The 18,047-nt window shown below is 36.7% G+C and overlaps 1 protein-coding gene across 6 annotated transcripts; it reads left to right on the top strand.

Annotated features, from left to right (window-relative positions):
- Window positions 1-579: 579 nt before the first annotated feature.
- Window positions 580-15,054, top strand: LOC107936636 (polyadenylation and cleavage factor homolog 4). Of its 6 annotated transcripts, none has more exons than XR_005925659.1 (10): window positions 580-1,446; window positions 2,747-2,848; window positions 3,265-3,522; window positions 3,842-3,964; window positions 4,141-4,500; window positions 4,684-6,570; window positions 6,680-6,763; window positions 8,126-8,417; window positions 8,526-9,847; window positions 14,036-15,054. XR_005925659.1 is itself a non-coding variant. In XM_016869395.2 (7 exons), the coding sequence occupies exons 1-7, from the start codon at window positions 1,057-1,059 to the stop codon at window positions 6,692-6,694; spliced, it is 3,135 nt and encodes a 1,044-aa protein (XP_016724884.2). In that variant the 5' UTR covers window positions 580-1,056; the 3' UTR covers window positions 6,695-7,229. The 6 variants fall into 6 exon arrangements, 1 of the variants encoding a protein (XP_016724884.2); XR_001694439.2 differs by having other exon boundaries at window positions 8,126-9,847; window positions 14,036-14,102; window positions 14,802-15,054; XR_005925657.1 differs by having other exon boundaries at window positions 8,129-9,847.
- Window positions 15,055-18,047: the final 2,993 nt, after the last annotated feature.

The raw sequence follows: 18,047 nt of genomic DNA, 5'->3' as shown, positions 1-18,047 counted from the left end.
TTTATTAGTTCTAGCATTAGTTTTAAATTCCTTTTGATAAATTAATAATTGATATTAAATTTATTTTTACGCTTAGTACAATATATAAAACAAATATAGGGATAAATATCAAAATCATATATGAACTATGGTTTAATGTGCAATTGTTTATATGAACTTTGATTTTGTGCAATTTTATACATGAAATTTAGATTTGATCCAATTATTGTAAAGTATTAACAAAATTATTGATATAACATCATTTTATGTTTATATATTGCATACATAAATAATTATATTGATCCAATATAAAAATAAATTGATGTATTTATTTCTTTAAATATATATAATTAAATTAAAATTAAAATTTCAAAAATACATTTGAATCATAATTAGAATTTCACATATTATATACAATTATACATTAAATAAAAATTTATATATAATTTAGTTACAAATAATTGTTGGGTCTGGGTTGATTTGTATTTATCCTTTACAGGGCCCAAAGATAAGCCGACCAAATAAGGCTATAAAATATAATATTTTCCGTTTTACATTTCCCGTTTGAAATCTTAGGCCCTCCCACTCACCTTCTGGACTGACCTTTGCATTATTGGACATCCACAATCTCCATATTTACAATTAGCCTCTTTTAACCTTCCTCCTTTCTTTATCTCCACCCAGCCTCTCCCTCTTCTTTCAAATTCTTCTTTCTGAAAATATTTTCTCTGCATTTTTTCTTTTTGATCGATATTCTTTGTTCCTTTACCTTTAGAAATTAGAATTAGAATTAGAATTAGAATTAGAATTAGAATTAGAATTAGAATCGTTTCTTTCTTTTTTCTTTTTCTTTTTCTCTCTCTTTTTTTATTTTTTTTATTTTTTTATATATGATAATCCATAGGGTTTTATTTTGTTCCCTTTCTTGTATAGGGTTTTGGATTTTTTAAAGTTTCGATTTAGGCTATTGTAATGTTGTAATTTTCCCCCTTTTGGTAAATTGATATGCTAATTTGACTGTAAATGAGAATAAGAGTGATTATCGATTTAGGAATTTAGGGTTTTCGATTTGCTTACATGGAGAATCCGCGTAGATCATTTGATAGATCAAGAGAACCTGGTTTGAAAAAACCACGGTTAACTGAAGACCTCACTCCGAACCCTAATATCCGGCATTTTTCTCAACGAACGAACCCAGTTGGTCCCGCCTCTGGTTTGAGATTCCGGTCCAATGATTCCGACACCAATGATTTGACCCGTGGCGACGGTGGAGCTTACGAGCCACAACCAGTGTCACATCAGCAGCAACACCACCAGCAGCAAGAGTTAGTTAGCCAGTATAAGACGGCGTTAGCTGAGCTCACTTTTAACTCGAAACCAATTATTACTAACTTGACAATAATCGCTGGCGAGAATGTTCATGCCGCCAAGGCCGTTGCTGCAACTGTCTGCGCTAATATTCTTGAGGTGAACTCAGTTTTAGCTGTGCCTTATGCATTAAAGCTTTCTCTTTCTTTTTGAATTTGAATTGTACAGGAAATTGAATTGCAAGTTCTATACTGTCGAAAAAACGAGGAAAAAGTATAATTTGGATTGTAAGTGTAAATTGGGATTAATGGATTCCTTTTAGTTTTGCTTTCATCAATGTCTGTCTCGATCTAGGCTTGTTAAAATGTTTTGCACAGTTATTTCAAGTATAAAATTGGGTGATGAGAGTACAATAATGTTGGTTAAGAGACAAATGCAGGAATGATATGTTGTGATATGACTTCCTAGTCTATGCGGTTCCGGTCTAAGGCCATGTTGCCTGCAAATGTCTTCTTTCATTGGATGTCTGTGCTATTTTTTCATGGATCTAATATGTTTCTGATCACCCCAGAATTTGTAAACAGCTGGCCAATGAATTATAGAGACTGTAAACATTACAGGCGTATGTTGAAATGGAATATAAAGAGAGTCCATATATTATGAAACTTATATCTAATGAATTGTATTGGGTTAGGAATCTCATTAAGCTATTATATCCATTTGTCGGGGTTTTCTCACATCAATATCCTTATATGGCCGCTTCATTTCATTTTTCCTTCTCAAGTGAGTATAGCGCTTTCCTACTTACATGTCATCATCTTTTGCTAGCAATGTTTTGTTATTCTACTCAAATCACATTTTGTTTGGCGATATGAGTAAATAGAACTAGAAATGCTAATGCCGTTGTGAATGCTTATGTTGAGCACCCTGTTGCTCCCAGTACTCATTGGTTTTCCATTGGCAAATCGTAAAATATTGCTTTCTAAGTCTACAAAGTATATAATGGTGCCTCTGATGTTAATTGCTTGGATCTGAAAGAATGCTTTCTCTTTGATGGAGCCATTTGTTAAGGTTGGAATCTGGTAGAAAGTCATGAAAACCTGGGATAAGCTGAAATCATAAATAGATATGGTGAGGTCAGATTTTAGGGAAATGAAGTTAAACATCTAAGTTGATGAGGTAAAAGGCAGTCAACTCTGATAGAAGGAATGCAATCCAGAACTTTGTTTAACGATGAAAATCTTCATTTGTGAAACTTTTTGCTTTTCTTTTTCTTTCATTATGAGGAGAATGAAAGCTTTTGGTTCACCCAATTTTCTGTTTGCAATCCTCCCTCCTCCCTCCACTGTCTTTCTTTTCATTACAGCATTGCTTGTAGTATGGATGTGATTGGTATTTTGATGAAGAATTATGAAGGTTGCTTTTGAGGTTTGAGAGCTGATAAAAAATGACTTTGCAGGTTCCCAGTGACCAAAAGCTGCCATCACTCTATCTTTTAGATAGTATTGTAAAGAATATTGGGAGAGACTACATTAAATGTTTTGCTGCCAGATTACCTGAGGTTAGGATTTCATTCTTTTTCCTTTGGCTACATTGTTGCTCTTGGGGGATGTCTTGTAATGTGCTTATGTTTGTTGTCTGAGAAATTGCAGAAGACTATGTTATGACAAAGATTATATCCTTTAACAAAGATATCCATTTTTACTTTATGCTCAGAGTCTCTAACTCTTCCAGATGCTGAAAACTTCTTTTCTTTTTGTTTAACTTCTGTATTTATCTAGAATGTGTTTGACGAGTATGCTATGAAAAAGATTCTATCCTTTAACGAAGATATCCATTTTTACTTTGTGCTCAGAGTCGCAAACTCTTCCAAATGTTGAAAACCTCTTTCTGTGTTATGTATGTGTTTATCTATAATGTGTTTGATACTCATATTGCAAGTGTAATGGTGTTTTACATTTTGACTGCTGTTTTTAGGTGTTCTGCAAAGCATATAGACAAGTTGATGCTCCCTTGCATCAGAGTATGCGACATCTTTTTGGAACCTGGAAAGGGGTATTCCCTCTTCAGACTCTCCAAGTGATTGAAAAGGAACTTGGCTTCACTCCTTTGGTAAATAGTTCATCTTCAGGAAACACAACATCTAGAATGGACACACTGTCACAGCGTCCACCACAAAGCATTCATGTAAACCCGAAGTATCTAGAGAAGCAGCGTCTTCAACAATCAAGCAGGGTAAATTCCATAATCCTCTTTTTTGGGCATGATATACGTTGGATTTTATTCAGTATATTTCTGAAGCAATTGTGGAGGTTGGAGGTCTGATCATGTTTATAAAGCAAGCATTGCTAATGTTTTTTCTCAACCATTTGAAGACTAACAAACAAAATTTTAAGAGTCATTCTATATCATTCCTTTCTAGTCCTTCACAGGATCATCTGTATCAATGCGCCACCCTTATTTTTTCTTCCTTCTCATATTCATCAAGTTCATTTCAGCTTTTAATGTTTGTACTATAAGGGGTTTTCTTTTGATTTGGTTTTACATGATGAAGGCAAAAGGTATGGTCAATGATATGGCTGGGACTTTGGCCAACTCAAAGGAGGAGTCTGAGAGGCCAGATAGAGGACGCAGCATAGCTGGACTGTCGTACGGAGATCATTCTGTTAAAATGAATGTATGTGAAGTGTTTTAAAGTATGTTATAATCTATTTATTCTCTTATCACTTTCTGCCGATATCTTAAAATTATCAGCACATTCAGTGTTCTCATATAGACATGTACAATGAGCCTGTTTGTGAGAAGAACATCTGTCCTGTTGGTGATTATGACTATTGTTCTGATCTTTTACAGACTCCTGGCATAGAAGTTAGAAGAACCAGGGGGAATGTTACTGATCAGGGGCTTGATGCACCTTGGTTTGGAGCTACAAGCAGCATTACTAAGACTATTCCCGGCCAGAGGAATGGTTTCAACATTAAGCCTGGATCTCTAAATTACTCAGCATCCAAATCTGTGAATGCTGATCCTCGTTTACAGGTAACACATAACATTTCTGGTAGAAACAGCAGTGGGTTGTCTAGCAGCTGGAAAAACTCTGAGGAGGAGGAGTTTATGTGGGAGATGCACTCTAGGTTGTCTGAACTTGATGCAGCCAACTTCTCTAATAACTTGAGGAGAGATCGTTGGACTCCTGATGTTTCAGAAAAAATGGTAATCTTGCATGAACAGTAATGTAGATATAATGCATTACTCAGAACTTCTGTTACATGGAAAGAAACATTATGGTTGTTTGATTGTTTACCTTTTTTATTCTTTTCTAGTTTTCTTTCATTTCTTTCCTCTAGGATTTTTTTTCCTGGATATTTATAACCAGGGATACATTTTATATTCCAGGATTTTGAAAGTCAGCTCCACAGACCTCAAAGCATTCATGATGCGGGGTCAAGGTTTGATAGAGATACTTCTGCTGATGCATTATCCACTGAGCAGGACAAAACTTCATTTGGGCGTCAGATTTCTACTGCATGTACAGATGGTTTGCCTGCTATGAGTTCAAGACGTACTGAAAGCTATTCTGCTACTGTTGGTGGGTTGCCTACTGGTGCAAGTTCTTCCTTGACCAGTATAGGAATGCGACCACAAACAAATTCATCCCGTTTGGGAGCCTCAGGTGTCGAGATTTTGACGAATGTGGCATCAGGATCCACAGGTACTTCAGGAAAGCAGCGTTTTCAGCCCATGGGAACTGCATCACCTCCTGAACAGTCTCCTATGCGCCAACATTCACCTTCACCTTCTTTTCCTGCACGCCATCCCCATCAACAGCTACAGAAATTGACTGATCCAGACTATCAGCAAGCTGTTTCCCTGCTTCCGGCTGATCTGAAACCATCCAATTTTTCAGTGAAGTTAAATGTTGGGTCTCATAGACGCTCTCCTCATACTTCTGCTTCTTTGCATCCTAGCCTTCGTTCTCACCTTTCACAGCCTCCACAACCAGACTCTGTGCAGGCTGAACCTTCTGGTCAGACTCAGAAGCCTCTTCCGTCTCAAATCTCCAAAGTAGAAGCAGCCTCAACACTTGGAAGTGCATTGGAGCATTCCAATCCTCTTGCAATTCAATCTTCAGAATTATCAAGTACGAGTAATCTATTAGCTGCTGTAATGAAGTGTGGAATCCTCTCCAGCACTTCATTTACTGGAAGCCTTCCAACTAAGATTTCTCAAGATGGGGGGCAAATTTCTCAGCCTTCAGTCCCAAATCGGCCTCCTGCTGTTTTAACAACCTCAGGTTTGATGCTTGATAGTGCAATTTCATCTGGTTCTGCAACCCATGATTCAATAGCAGCTACACCAAATAGTTCCCGGGAAAAAGTAGAACAGCTGCCACTGCCTCCTGGACCACCACCTTCATCTCTTGTTAGTAATGCCCCATCACCAACTTCTGATGCTGAAAGCAAGGATACAAATCCTATATCCAACCTTCTGAGCTCATTAGTTGCCAAAGGTTTGATATCTGCGGCAAAGAAGGGTGCTGCATCTCTTCCAATGCCCATCCAAATACAAAAGAGCCCAGGAATTGAGAGGCCAACTGAATCACTGAACAAGAATTCAGACATTCAGAGTTCATCTGATGCTCCTCGATCCTCCACAATGGATGAGATACCACATGCTGAACCTGCTCCGAAATGTTCAGTTGCCTCACATCAGTTCACCTCAACAGAAGTAGAAAGCTTCATAGGATTAGAACTCAGGCCCGACGTAATCAGAGAATTTCATTCATCTGTGATCAGTGGATTGTTGGATGACCTTCCACATTGTTGCAGCCTATGTGGTCTTCGACTTAAGCTTCAGGGAAGGCTTGATAGACACTTAGAGTGGCATGAAATGAAGAAAACTGAATCAAGAGGTTCTGGTAGGGCATTGAGGGGATGGTACCCAAAGTTAGATGATTGGCTTGCTGGAAAGCCTGGGCAATTGGTATTTGGTTCCACTGGTTCTCTGAACAAGTTGGAAAAGACAACAGAAAAGGCTGAGCTTATGGTTCCTGCAGATGAAAATCAGTGTGCATGCTTGTTATGCGGCGAGCTATTTGAAGATTATTTTAGCCTGAACAGGGGTGAATGGATGTTTAAGGGAGCAGCATACTTGGCTATCCCATCAAAGGAGGGTGGGGTGGGAACTACTGATGGCTGTGCAGCCTACAGCCCCATTGTGCATGTAAATTGCATGTCAGAAAGTTCAGTTCTGGATTTGGGACTTTCTGGTGATATTAAAGTGGTAAAGTACTTTGATTCGAATATGATATACCGTTCTTATGAGTTCTGCTTTATTCAGGTTCATTCTCCCAATAATTGTCACCTGATCATCAGTCTTGACTTCTTGTTAGGAAATGGAAGAATAACGCTGTAATGTGAATGAATGGAGATATCAGTTGCAGTGCCATTAGTAGAGCCCTGACCAAAGAATCCAGGTTTACTTTTTGCATAGCATAAATGTTAACAAACGGCCCTTGTATGCTAAATTTTGTGGTGCTTCAGAGAGGTGCTGGAGAGTGTCTACTAGTGTTGCTTTTATCGTTCCCATTTTTGTTTTCCTTCTTTTAAAAAGGGTCATAGTCTGATAGATAGAAGTCCATATAAATACCTCATAGTTTTTGCTTTCCCGCTTTTAATATTTTGTTGCGTTATATTAATAGTTCTTTTCCCCTTTTTTTCGGGAGCGGATTTTAAGTTCTTAAACAATAAGGCACTCGAGTCATTTTCCATATTCAGCTTTAAAATTGGCAATCAGCAAAGCGCCTGTTTATCGTTAAATATAGTGAATTCTTTAGGGTAGCTTTTGGGAATTAGGATTTTAGTATTTGGATTTAGGTTTTTAAAAGTGTAAATTGAATAGTAAGCTATTTAAAAAGGTAACACTCATGATAATTTCTCATATTTATGGATTTATTAGATGCCTATTTAGTAATAAATTTAAATTTTTTTAGAGTAATTGTTCGGTATACTAGTTGAAAATCTTATCACGTGTGGAGATAGAAAGTTTTACCGTGTATCAAATAATTATCTCTTTTAAAATATTTTTGGATTTTTGGATTTGATAAATTAATGTTTTTATATTTTTCTAATATGTATTATATTGGATCTCAATTAATTTTCATTCTTACATCTAAAATTTCAAATTCAATTTCCAATAGAGCATAACAAAATGTAAGAATAAACAAAATTTATCTTCTGTTTATCATGCCAAGTTCGAGAGATGTGGATTGAGTTTATTTTGTTTTTATGTATATGTAAATATTGGATTATTATTTGATATATTTATGGTGAAATTAAATTAAGAAATTGTTATGAAATAAAATAATAGAGAGAAAAAAAAATTGAGAGCAAAAGGAAAGTGTTTATTTTATTGATCAATAGAAATATTTATAATGATTCTCTGATGGTTATATTTATACACACAAGAAGCATAAATAAAATAAAGTTTTAAATAAAATAAAGGTTTAATGAGCATCATAATTTCAGTGTATAACAATTTTTTTGTTATTTTGTAATAATAAAATATTTATAATACTTTTTGATAGAAATATTTATAGCACTTTTTTAAATGTTCATTGATAGATGGTGTGTCTTTAAAATAAATAAAAATTTATTTATAATACGTATAACATGTCTCATTAACAATTTTACTAGGAAAATGGTGATATATAAACTATGACAAGTTATATTGTTTTTAAATTGCAACATTCATATTGTTGTAGTGTATATATAATTAATATTATATTATTTAATTATCATTTTTAAAATGAGCTCTAAAGGTGAAGGTTTGGCTACAGCAGATGGGTCCATTTGAAGGGCCACGAAAAGGGCAAGGAAGAGGTCGGAAGAGCCTCCGGACGTTGTTGATCCGATTGTGAATAATAAGGGCATCAAAGTGGATTCGAATAAAGCTTGAAGAGTGTTAACAAACTGTTGGGATCATTGTTTAAAGAGAAAAGGTTTCAAGTTGAAGAGGAATTTGATCTACTCAAGGGAGTTGCTAAGAAAGAGTTGATATATGGAACTCCTTCCATCACTTTTTCAGATCAAGTAAACGCATGGCTAGAACTGCCATAGTGATATTACTGGGTAGGAAGATCTCATACTCGACCATGGTCAATAGGCTGAAAGTTTTCTTAAATACTAAAAAACCAATACAAGTCATTGATTTGGAGAACAAATACTTTTTTTGTGAAGTTCCAAGACGATGATGATTATCTCTATGCATTATCAGGAGGGCTATGGACCATTTTCAGCCAATACCTCACTGTACGTCCTTGGTTCCTGACATTTTCAATTGCACAAAGTCAATCAAGTGACTTGATAGTCTAGATCAGACTACCTACACTACCAGAAGGAATGTACATAGAGTTTGTTTAAATTTATTGTTAGTGCAATTGGGCTGGTTGCGAAAATAGATTGGAATATTGATAGTAAATCTAGGGGCCAAATTGCTATACTTGCAGTCTATATCGACTTTGGGAAACCCATGGTTTCGAAAATCCTTATTGAAGGTAGGATTCAATGTGTGGAATATGAATCCTTATCTTTGGTGTGTTTCGGATATGGGCGATTCGGGCACGTTCGTGAATCTTGCAGTTACAATTTCGAGCGGGATGAAACGATGGAGAAATTGGAATCAGTTAACCTGGGTAAGACATCAAAGTCTGAAGAAAAATCCAATGAAGATCTGTTTGGGCCATGGATGCTAGTGGAGCGAAGGAAACCACAAACTTTTAAATCAACGACAATAAAATCTAGTGGAATCAACGGTGGCACAATGGTCAGAAGGTCCAAATTTGAAGTTCTCAACGTAGATCAAGGAGAACTTGATGGGTCAACAGCAACATCGTTGATGGACGATATTGAAAATTAGGAGTTGTTTTCATGTGATTTGGGGAAATAAAATCTAGAGAATTCTAGAAATTCCCCCAACAAAAGCCAGAATTAATAAAAGAAGGTTGAGAAAATATAAAGGTAAAGGGATAGCTTTAGTATCTAGACCTAAAATCAAGCCTTTCGATAGCAGATTTAGAGTATAGAGTTTAGGGTTACGATTGAGTCAGGATCTGGGTTGTGCAGCAATCCTTTCGATGGCAGATCTTCTATGGGTTTAAAACTAATGGACCAGGGACTCAAGTCCATTAGGTTTCAAGTAGTGGGGCACGGTTTGAATAAGAAAAATCATACAGTAGTGAAGGTATTGTCTGAAAAAGGATTTTTTTGGGGAAACTGAGTCGGGGGCAGCTATTGTTTCTGTTTCGAGCGTGAATAGAAGAGAAGGGTTCGGACACCAGTCGATGGTTGGGGCCGTCGAAGCAGGTGAAAATTTTGGGCCAAAGCCAGTAATGCTGTCAGACGAGGATAATGGATTGGTTCCAGTCGATCGAGCGATTGGGGATTTGGTTGCTGACCTTAGTAGGGAGTTTGGAGAGGATGCTACAATCGATGGTGATACTACTGAGCCTTAAGGGTCTGATGTTGAATTATTGGTAGACACCGTTTTGGCGTAATCCCAGGTTGGTGTCTTTAATTTTTTTTTTGTTTTTATTGATGATTTCAGTATTTAGAGCTATGTTTTGGAATTGTCAAGTGTATGGGCACCTTCGATTTTGTAGTTTCTTGAAGGAGTATCGGAGAGAATTTAGTCCTAATTTGATAGCTTTATATGAAACCCATATTAGTGGTAAAAAGTAAATTTAGTTGTGTTGAAATTGGGCTTTGGACATTCGTTCAAGTTGAATTTATAGGTTTCATAAGAGGTATTTGGATATTTTGGAATGATAATATTACTATTGATGTTTTAAAAATTCATGGCCAGTATATCCACATGAGGATTAGATGTAATTCAGGATGTTCGTCATTCTTATGTACTGCTATTTATGGCATCCCTTAGTGGAGTACTAGAGAGATTATGGGAGGACATAGAGGAAATAACTGTTGGGATTGAAGAACCATAGCTTTTATTTGGAGATTTCAATTCAATCTTGAGCCATGATGAGGGACGAGGAGGAGCGGATTTGCGCGAAACTGGTTGTAGTTGTTTCAAAATATTTGTGTTTAATGATGCCTTGAATTATTTGGGTTTTGAGAGTCCCAAATACACTTGGAGGAGGATTAGTCTTCATCAACGACTCGATAAAGTGCTTTGTAATGATCGTTGGCAAATGGACGTTCCTTACACTACGGTTCGTAATTTACACAAACCAAAATTGGATTGTCGACTGATTTTGGTGTCGTCACACTATATTAAGGAAAGGAGAAGGGAGAGACCTTTTTGTTTCATTGTTATCTGGCTTGAATATTTGGAGTTTAGGGATGTGGTGATTAATTCATGGCAGGTTAACAGTAATATATCTGAGAATATGAGGCATTCTATTAAATTGGTGCAAGAATAGAATACCACCATGTATGGTAACATTTTTGTTCATAAACTAAAAGAATTGAGGGAATTAGATTGTATCCAAAAAGCTCTAGAAATAAGTAATTCAGTATGGTTAAGACAAAGGGAAGCTTAAATTCGGTTAGAGATAGAAAATATCCTAAACTAAGAAGAGATATTATGGTTCCATAAATTCCGGTGCAAATTGCTTGTGAATGGGGATAGGAACACTAATATATTTCATTGACGTACCTTGAGCAAATGGAAGCAAAACAAAATCAGTGCTTTGAAAGTAGATGGGGCTGAGTTATGTTTCAATGATGATCAATTGGAGAGGCTTGCTATTGATCATTTCTTGAAACTTTATAATGTGGATAATTATTCGGTTGGAGAATATCTGATTAGGGGTTGTTTTTCAGAAATTTGTTCTGTCAGTATGGTGGAGGTATCTGCTGATGTTAGCAAAGAGGAGATTCGACAGGCGGTTTTTAACATGGCTCCCCTAAATGCACCTAGTGTGGATTGGATTCATGCAAAATTTTACCAAATGCATTGGGATATTATGGGTTCTAGTGTCTACAAGATGGTAAAGGAGGTTTTTTTCTAGGGGACTCTTGGATCTAGCTCTGAATAGAACTCTCTTGGTCCTAATTTCGAAATGCAGTGGTGCTGATTCAATAGGTCAATACCGACCCATCAGTTTATGCACTGTTTTGTACAAAATAATTACAAAGACAATTGTAATCTGTCTTTAAAGAATTATGCAATATCTGGTTCGATAGAATCAGTCAAGCTTCATTGCCTCACGAAACATTTCTGATAATATCATCATAGCTCAAAGGCAATCCATAAGATGAAGTAAACCAAGAGTAAGAAAGGTCGGTTAATATCATCATTTCGCTGGTCATCGTGTTAATAAGAAAAAGACTCAGGTTTTCTTCTTATCTAATGTTGGGGACGAGGAAGCTCAGAGTGTATGCTCTAAACTTGGTTTTACAAGGGTCAGTGATTTTGGGAGATACCTCGGAGTGCCTTTCTTTCATGATAGCGTGGGGGTTAATATGTTTCAATTCATAGTAGACAAAGTTAGAGCTTGACTTTCTGGGTGGGATGTACGTAAGCTATCATTAGCAGGTTGTCTGACATTGGTAAAGTCTGTTTTGCTGTTGATCCCTAATTACTTCATGTCAACTACAAGAATTCCTATCACTATTTGTAACAAAATTGAAAAATTAGCTCGTGGTTTTTTGTAAGGGTCTTTCACTTTTATTCGGAAACCATCTCTAGTCAATTGGAATGTCTGTTGCTGGTCTAAAGATAATGGTGGTCTGGGAATCCGAAGTTTGCAAGTTCAAAACAAGTTGTTCCTTATGAAGCTTGGCTTCAATCTGATTGCTAATCCTAGTGCGTTTTGGGTTAGAATTTTAAGAAATAAATATAGTATCCATAGTTTGGTACCTGAAAATATTCGACATAGTTTCCCATCTTACTTATGAAGGTTTTTGATGAAAATTTGAGATGAAGTCAAAAAAGGTATTATCTGGATTATTCATGATGGTCACTGTAACGCCCTGAATTTGGGCCTAGAAGTATTGGGCCTTGAGTATGGGTCCGTAAGGAGGTTGTATATAAGTAGTTAATTGTGCAAGAAAATGACACAACTGTGTATCTGTTTCAGTGGTTAAGTGCTCTGTGAAGTGTTTGAGAAATCATGGGTTTAAATCTAAGCTTTAGCAAAAATTTTTGTTTTAAGTGAATAAAACCCTAGATGCTTGGATGATGGCCATTTAAATTATTGTGTTAAGTAAATGACACAAGGAACCGTGTGGTCTAGTGGTTGTGGCGTTATTAAGGTTGCAAGGGAGCCTGGGTTCAAGTCTTGGCTCTTGCAAGGTGGCGTGTTGTGTAACTGTGAGGTCTGAGGTTCAAGTCCTAGGATACGCAATGGAGTATTTATTTTGCTGTTTGAGCTGTGTAGGAGGTAGAGTTGGACTGGAACTCTGTGGTTGAAGTGGTCATAAAAAAAGAAAAATAAGGAATTTTCCTAATGGTTGAAAGTAATCCCACATCGGGAAGCTACATGAACATTGGTAAGAAGCTAGTTTTAAATAGAGGGAACCAGATGAGTTGGTGAGCGGGGAAGTGATTAAGACTCAATGCAGGATGTGCCAAAGTTGGTGATCGTGGACTTCGGCGCGTTCTCATAAACAAGTGTGTATTTACACCCTTCTTTTTTGGAAATTAGAAAAAGCTGAAAAGCTGAAACTTCGGCATTTGAGGGTAAACCGAGCCCCCAAACCATAGGCGATAGACTGTAGAGGCTGCCACGAGCGTTCTCGTGTACTGGGCATCGATGGGCCCAATAGACCCAATGGGCCCCTTGGGCCCGCTTGTGTAAATCTAACTAATAGGTGGGAAGTAGTTGGGATTGTCATGTCATGTGCATGGCATAGGCCATTAAGGGCTTCGTTGGGCTGAAATGGGCCGGGAGGGCCCGACGGGCTTGTGGGCCCCATACAGATTAAGTCCACGGTAAGTGTGATAAATTTTAGACTGGGCTATGTAGGTCACATAGCCTTAGCTAAATTTGGGCTAAGTGGGCCACACGAGCGTGTGGACCCACTTGGGTCGAATAATGAGTCTTACGCTCATTTACATCGTTAGGTCTGTTTAGGTTACTTAAGTAGCTCGAGGCGATTGTAGACCTTCCGAGAGGTCGATTATCTGGACCGAGACCCCAGAGGGTAAAATGACCAAAATACCCTTGAGGGGTAAAAATTACTATTCAACTTTTAATGGGTGGAAATGACTGTTATACCTTAGAGGTAGGTTAATTGATGAGTGTATGATATATGCATTACCGTATCTGAGTGTGAAACCTTGCATACACGAAATATTATGACATGACATACTGCATTGGGGTTGGGATTTTGATTTGGAGGAAGTACTATTTTGGTGGCTTTGCCACGTATTCTGATATTATTGGCTACGCCACGTTTATCGCTATTAGCAGCTTTGCTGCGTTACTATTAGCAGCTATGCTGCGATATTGGTGAGTTGGCTGGGTGGGTTGATTTAATCCCACATGGTGAGTTGGTTGGTACGGGTGGTGAGCAGGATGGATTGGGTTGGGTTGCATACCTGTATTGTGATTATACTGTTTTGGGCATAGGCCCACACTGTTACTGCGTAGGGATTAGGTCCAGACTGTACTGTTAATGAATAGGGCTCAGGCCCAGACCATTACTGTATGTATTGTTACTGTTGACTGATAGGGGATTACACACTGAGTTTTCGTAAACTCACCCTTCTTTTAACTTTGTAGGTAATCCTTAGCCTTAGACGATTTGGAGCCGCGAGGGACTCAGTGGTGGCCACACTTCCGCAGATTGGTTGTTAATAACTCAATTTATTTAAGCTTTCATATTTGGGTTTTAGTTATGTAATAAGGCCATTTTGGGGTTTTTAACTTTTAATGGGCTTTTGATTTCTTATATTAAACTGCTAGTCTAGGAAAACTCAAGTTTTCAAACTATTCAGGATTTTCTAAAGAACATGAGTTTTAAACAACAAAGTTTTCAAAATAGCTTCCGCGATTTAAGTTGAATTAATATCCCAAAGGGAAATATTTTGAGCAAACGTATGTGACGAGATGATTTGCTAACCCCATACAAAAGGTTTAACTTTTAGAAATAAACTTTTATCGACAACTTGATTTTTGAACGACGCTTTGATGTAACACACCAGATTCGGCCGTAGCGTCTAGGCCGGGTTTGGGGTGTTACAGTCACTTAGTCAATTTCTGGAACGATGATTGGGTGCTAGAAATTGGTCCTCTCTGAATATTCTATCTTGGACCTAGGGAGTTAGATGACACGATTTTAGTATGTGACATGGCTCTCTTGGATGGAATCTTGAATATATAGTGGTTATCTTCAGTTCTCCTCAGAGGAATTTTAACACATATTCTTGCACATAAAGCACCTACCAGTGGAGTTGATTCGGACTTTGTTTCCTAGAAATGGACATTGGCAGGGAAGTTTTTGTGTCGTGGAGTCTTACAAATATCTTTTTTTTTGTGGATGATTCAGGACATTTTAGAAGTGACAAGCTAATATGGAAGATTGCAACCCCTCAACGAGTCAAGATCTTTTTGTGGTTGCTTATTCGTGGCCGACTACTGACGAAAGAGGAGCATGCTAGATGAGGTATGACTCAAGTTCCATTTTGCTTGCAAAATGGTGCCATTTTGGAATCTACATTGCATGTTGTTAAGGATTGTTCGTTTGCACAATCAGTTTGGAAAGCAGTTGTCTTTATGAAATATTAGAGATGTTTTTTCAATTTCCCTCTTGAAAAATGGATCACGTGGAACTTAAAAAATGAAGGTAAATTTGTGTTTGGTTGTGGGCACTGGGAGGTTTTTTTTGGGATTGTTTGTTGGTTTGTTTGAAAAAGCAAAAATGATGCCATATTTAATCGGGTGAATAGGAACGACAGAAATATTATTTCCTCAACTATTGCATAGACTAAATCATTACAAACAGGAGGGGCAATTGAAAAATGGGCTTGCAAATCTATAATGGTGAATAGTTGGCAAAATTCGACCTTCGGATGGATCAACATTAATGTTGATGGATCGTGTTATCATAGAGCGTTTAAGAGCAGCAATCAATGGTGTGGCGAGGGGACCAAGCGATGACTGGATGGTTGGTTTTAAGATGGCAATAGGTGTAACAGATACTTCCCAAATTGAAGCCAGAGCAGTTCTTTAAGGGTTGAGACTGGCCTAGGATAAAGGTTTTAGACAAGTCAAATTGGAGAGTGACGATGTTTTGCTTATTGAGGTTCTTTAAATCAGACTTGCAGTAGTTAGCAATGTTTTTGAAATTTAGATGATTAGCGACTTATGTTCCAGTTATTGGCAAGTAAAATTCAAGAACATTCGAAGAACTGATAACAAAGTGGCAGATCGCCTAGCCAAGACAATTAGTGATAATATCGATCGTTTAGTGCTCCTTGAAGATCTACCATCTGAGATCAATATTTTGTTAGAAGAGGATATTTGTTTGACTGTTCTTGTGGAGTCAAGTAGAATTAGTTTCTCTGGTTTTTAGGCTTGGCCTATTTTCCTTTCTACTAAAAAAAATTTACTAGGAAAACCTAATGGAATAAAACCTTGGTTAAGGGAAAAATACTACACATATATACTCCCCTTATAACATCACATAATATCTTATATTTTACGTATTCAATCTTGAATACTAGCTTTCAAATAATCACTTACACAAGCTAATAAACGTTTATATCATCATTCTTTTGAATGTCATGAGTGAGAAAAAATTTTGGGAAAATATATTTTGATTTCTTTTGAAATTTCAACAATAACAAATTTTAATCATAATCCTTCTATAAAATACATGTAACACCCTATACCCGGTTTGGTCACCTGACCCGAGCTATAAGGTATTACAACTATAAAACTTCATCACTATTCACTATCTTGCCATAAATAATCAAATAATTCAATTCATATAAAATGATAATCATTTCCAAGGTATTCAATCATATCCAAGCTTAAATAGAGCATATGAAACATTTAAAACAACTTAGGAACACATCTGGACTAAACAAAAACTTTTACAAAAATTCAGGTAAAAAGTGAAAAAAGGGGGTCACACGGCTGTATGGTCAGGCCACGTGACAAAACTTAGACCGTGTAACTCCAAGACATGGTCGTGTGGTGAAACCGTGTAACAATTCGTTACCTTGTGATCCTAAAACATGGTCATGTGCCAAAACGTGTCATAATATTTAAACCGTGTACTCCAGGGTCACATGGCCATGTAACTGCCTATGATTGTGTGGACAAACCTACACCAAAATTTAGTAGGCCACATGGTCGTGTCATCCAACCATGCGTGTCACATGGCCGTGTGATAGACCGTGTCACCGGCCATATGCACATAAAAGTACCTTCAAAATCAAGTCATTTCACCTATGATTCCTTATGTTTCAAGCCATGAAAATAGCATCACTTAAACCTATTCAAAATGTACCAAAACAAGTCAAATAACATTCAACCTAAGTGCCTAATCAGTATACCCTCATTGGCACCACAATTCAAACGTAAACATTAACCATTCAAACTAAAAACATAATTAGCTTATCAAGTTTATTCATTCAACAACTAAATCACAAATACCAAATGCCAAAATCATCCATTCATACCAAGTTTTCAAAGCCTAATGTAACCCAACCAAAGTTTCATAAGTTACAAAAACAAAATTACCATTTCACAACAAATTATCAAAATAGGCATCAAGTAGAAATCTACCAATTTAAGTTACCAAAACAACCATATACATATTCACATCTCAATTGGAACAAAACATCACCAAGATACCTATTAACATAAACATGCCAAAATCCTATTTACATGCCACTTATAACCGGGCCAAAATAAACATATAGCTACTGAAAGAGTTACCGGATAGTGTGATCTCCAATGATGTTCCAATCGGTAGCAAGAGTTTGAAAATCTACAAAGAAGAAAACCAAATAGGGTAAGCTTACGTAAAGCTTAGTAAGTTCATAAAACAAAACATCACATACTTGTTAATTTAAGTTTACAACTCATACATAACATAGAATTAACATTCAGTTGTGTTGTTTCATAATTCTTACCATTCAAATGGTTAGGCATAAATAAATTATATAATTAAAACATAACATACCAAAATTCACATGCAAACTTATAACCAGCATAACATAATTCATTATATCATCTTGTTTCATTTCCATTTCATTTATCAACCATTTTACTCGGAGAAAAATAATAAATTGAGTTCGAATACGTGGGAGGGTAATGCTCACATAAGCTGATAAACGAGACATTAACCAATACGCGATGTTTCTCATAGAAGTTTCAGATAATCCACAACACATGCAGGATCTCAAGCCATCAGTATGGTATCCACCACCGTGCATAGCACCTAGAACTATAAACACCAGCATAGAGTGCCTAGAACTGAAACACCAGTACATAGTACCTGTAACATCCCGATTTTGGGCCTAGTTGGAACAGTGGTTTTGAGACCACAAATTCGACATAATAAAGTTCATTTTTATTATGTTTTTATGGTCTAGAATTCTATGGAATTTTTTTGTGAAAATTTTGTCCAAAAATTTTGACTTTTGGGCACTCAATTTAGTCAAAAGGACTAAATCATAAAAGTGCAAAAGTTGAGTTCTACATGCTAGAAGTGTCCAATTGTTATGAAATTTTAAATTGGAGGTCCTTAATTGGTAATTAGACCATTGGTTAATTGTTTGGA

The sequence above is a fragment of the Gossypium hirsutum genome, chromosome A04 (assembly GCF_007990345.1).
Source record: "Gossypium hirsutum isolate 1008001.06 chromosome A04, Gossypium_hirsutum_v2.1, whole genome shotgun sequence".
Taxonomy (NCBI): Eukaryota; Viridiplantae; Streptophyta; class Magnoliopsida; order Malvales; family Malvaceae; genus Gossypium; species Gossypium hirsutum.
Note: the sequence above shows the minus strand (reverse complement) of the source record. Positions and strands in the feature narration are given on the sequence as shown.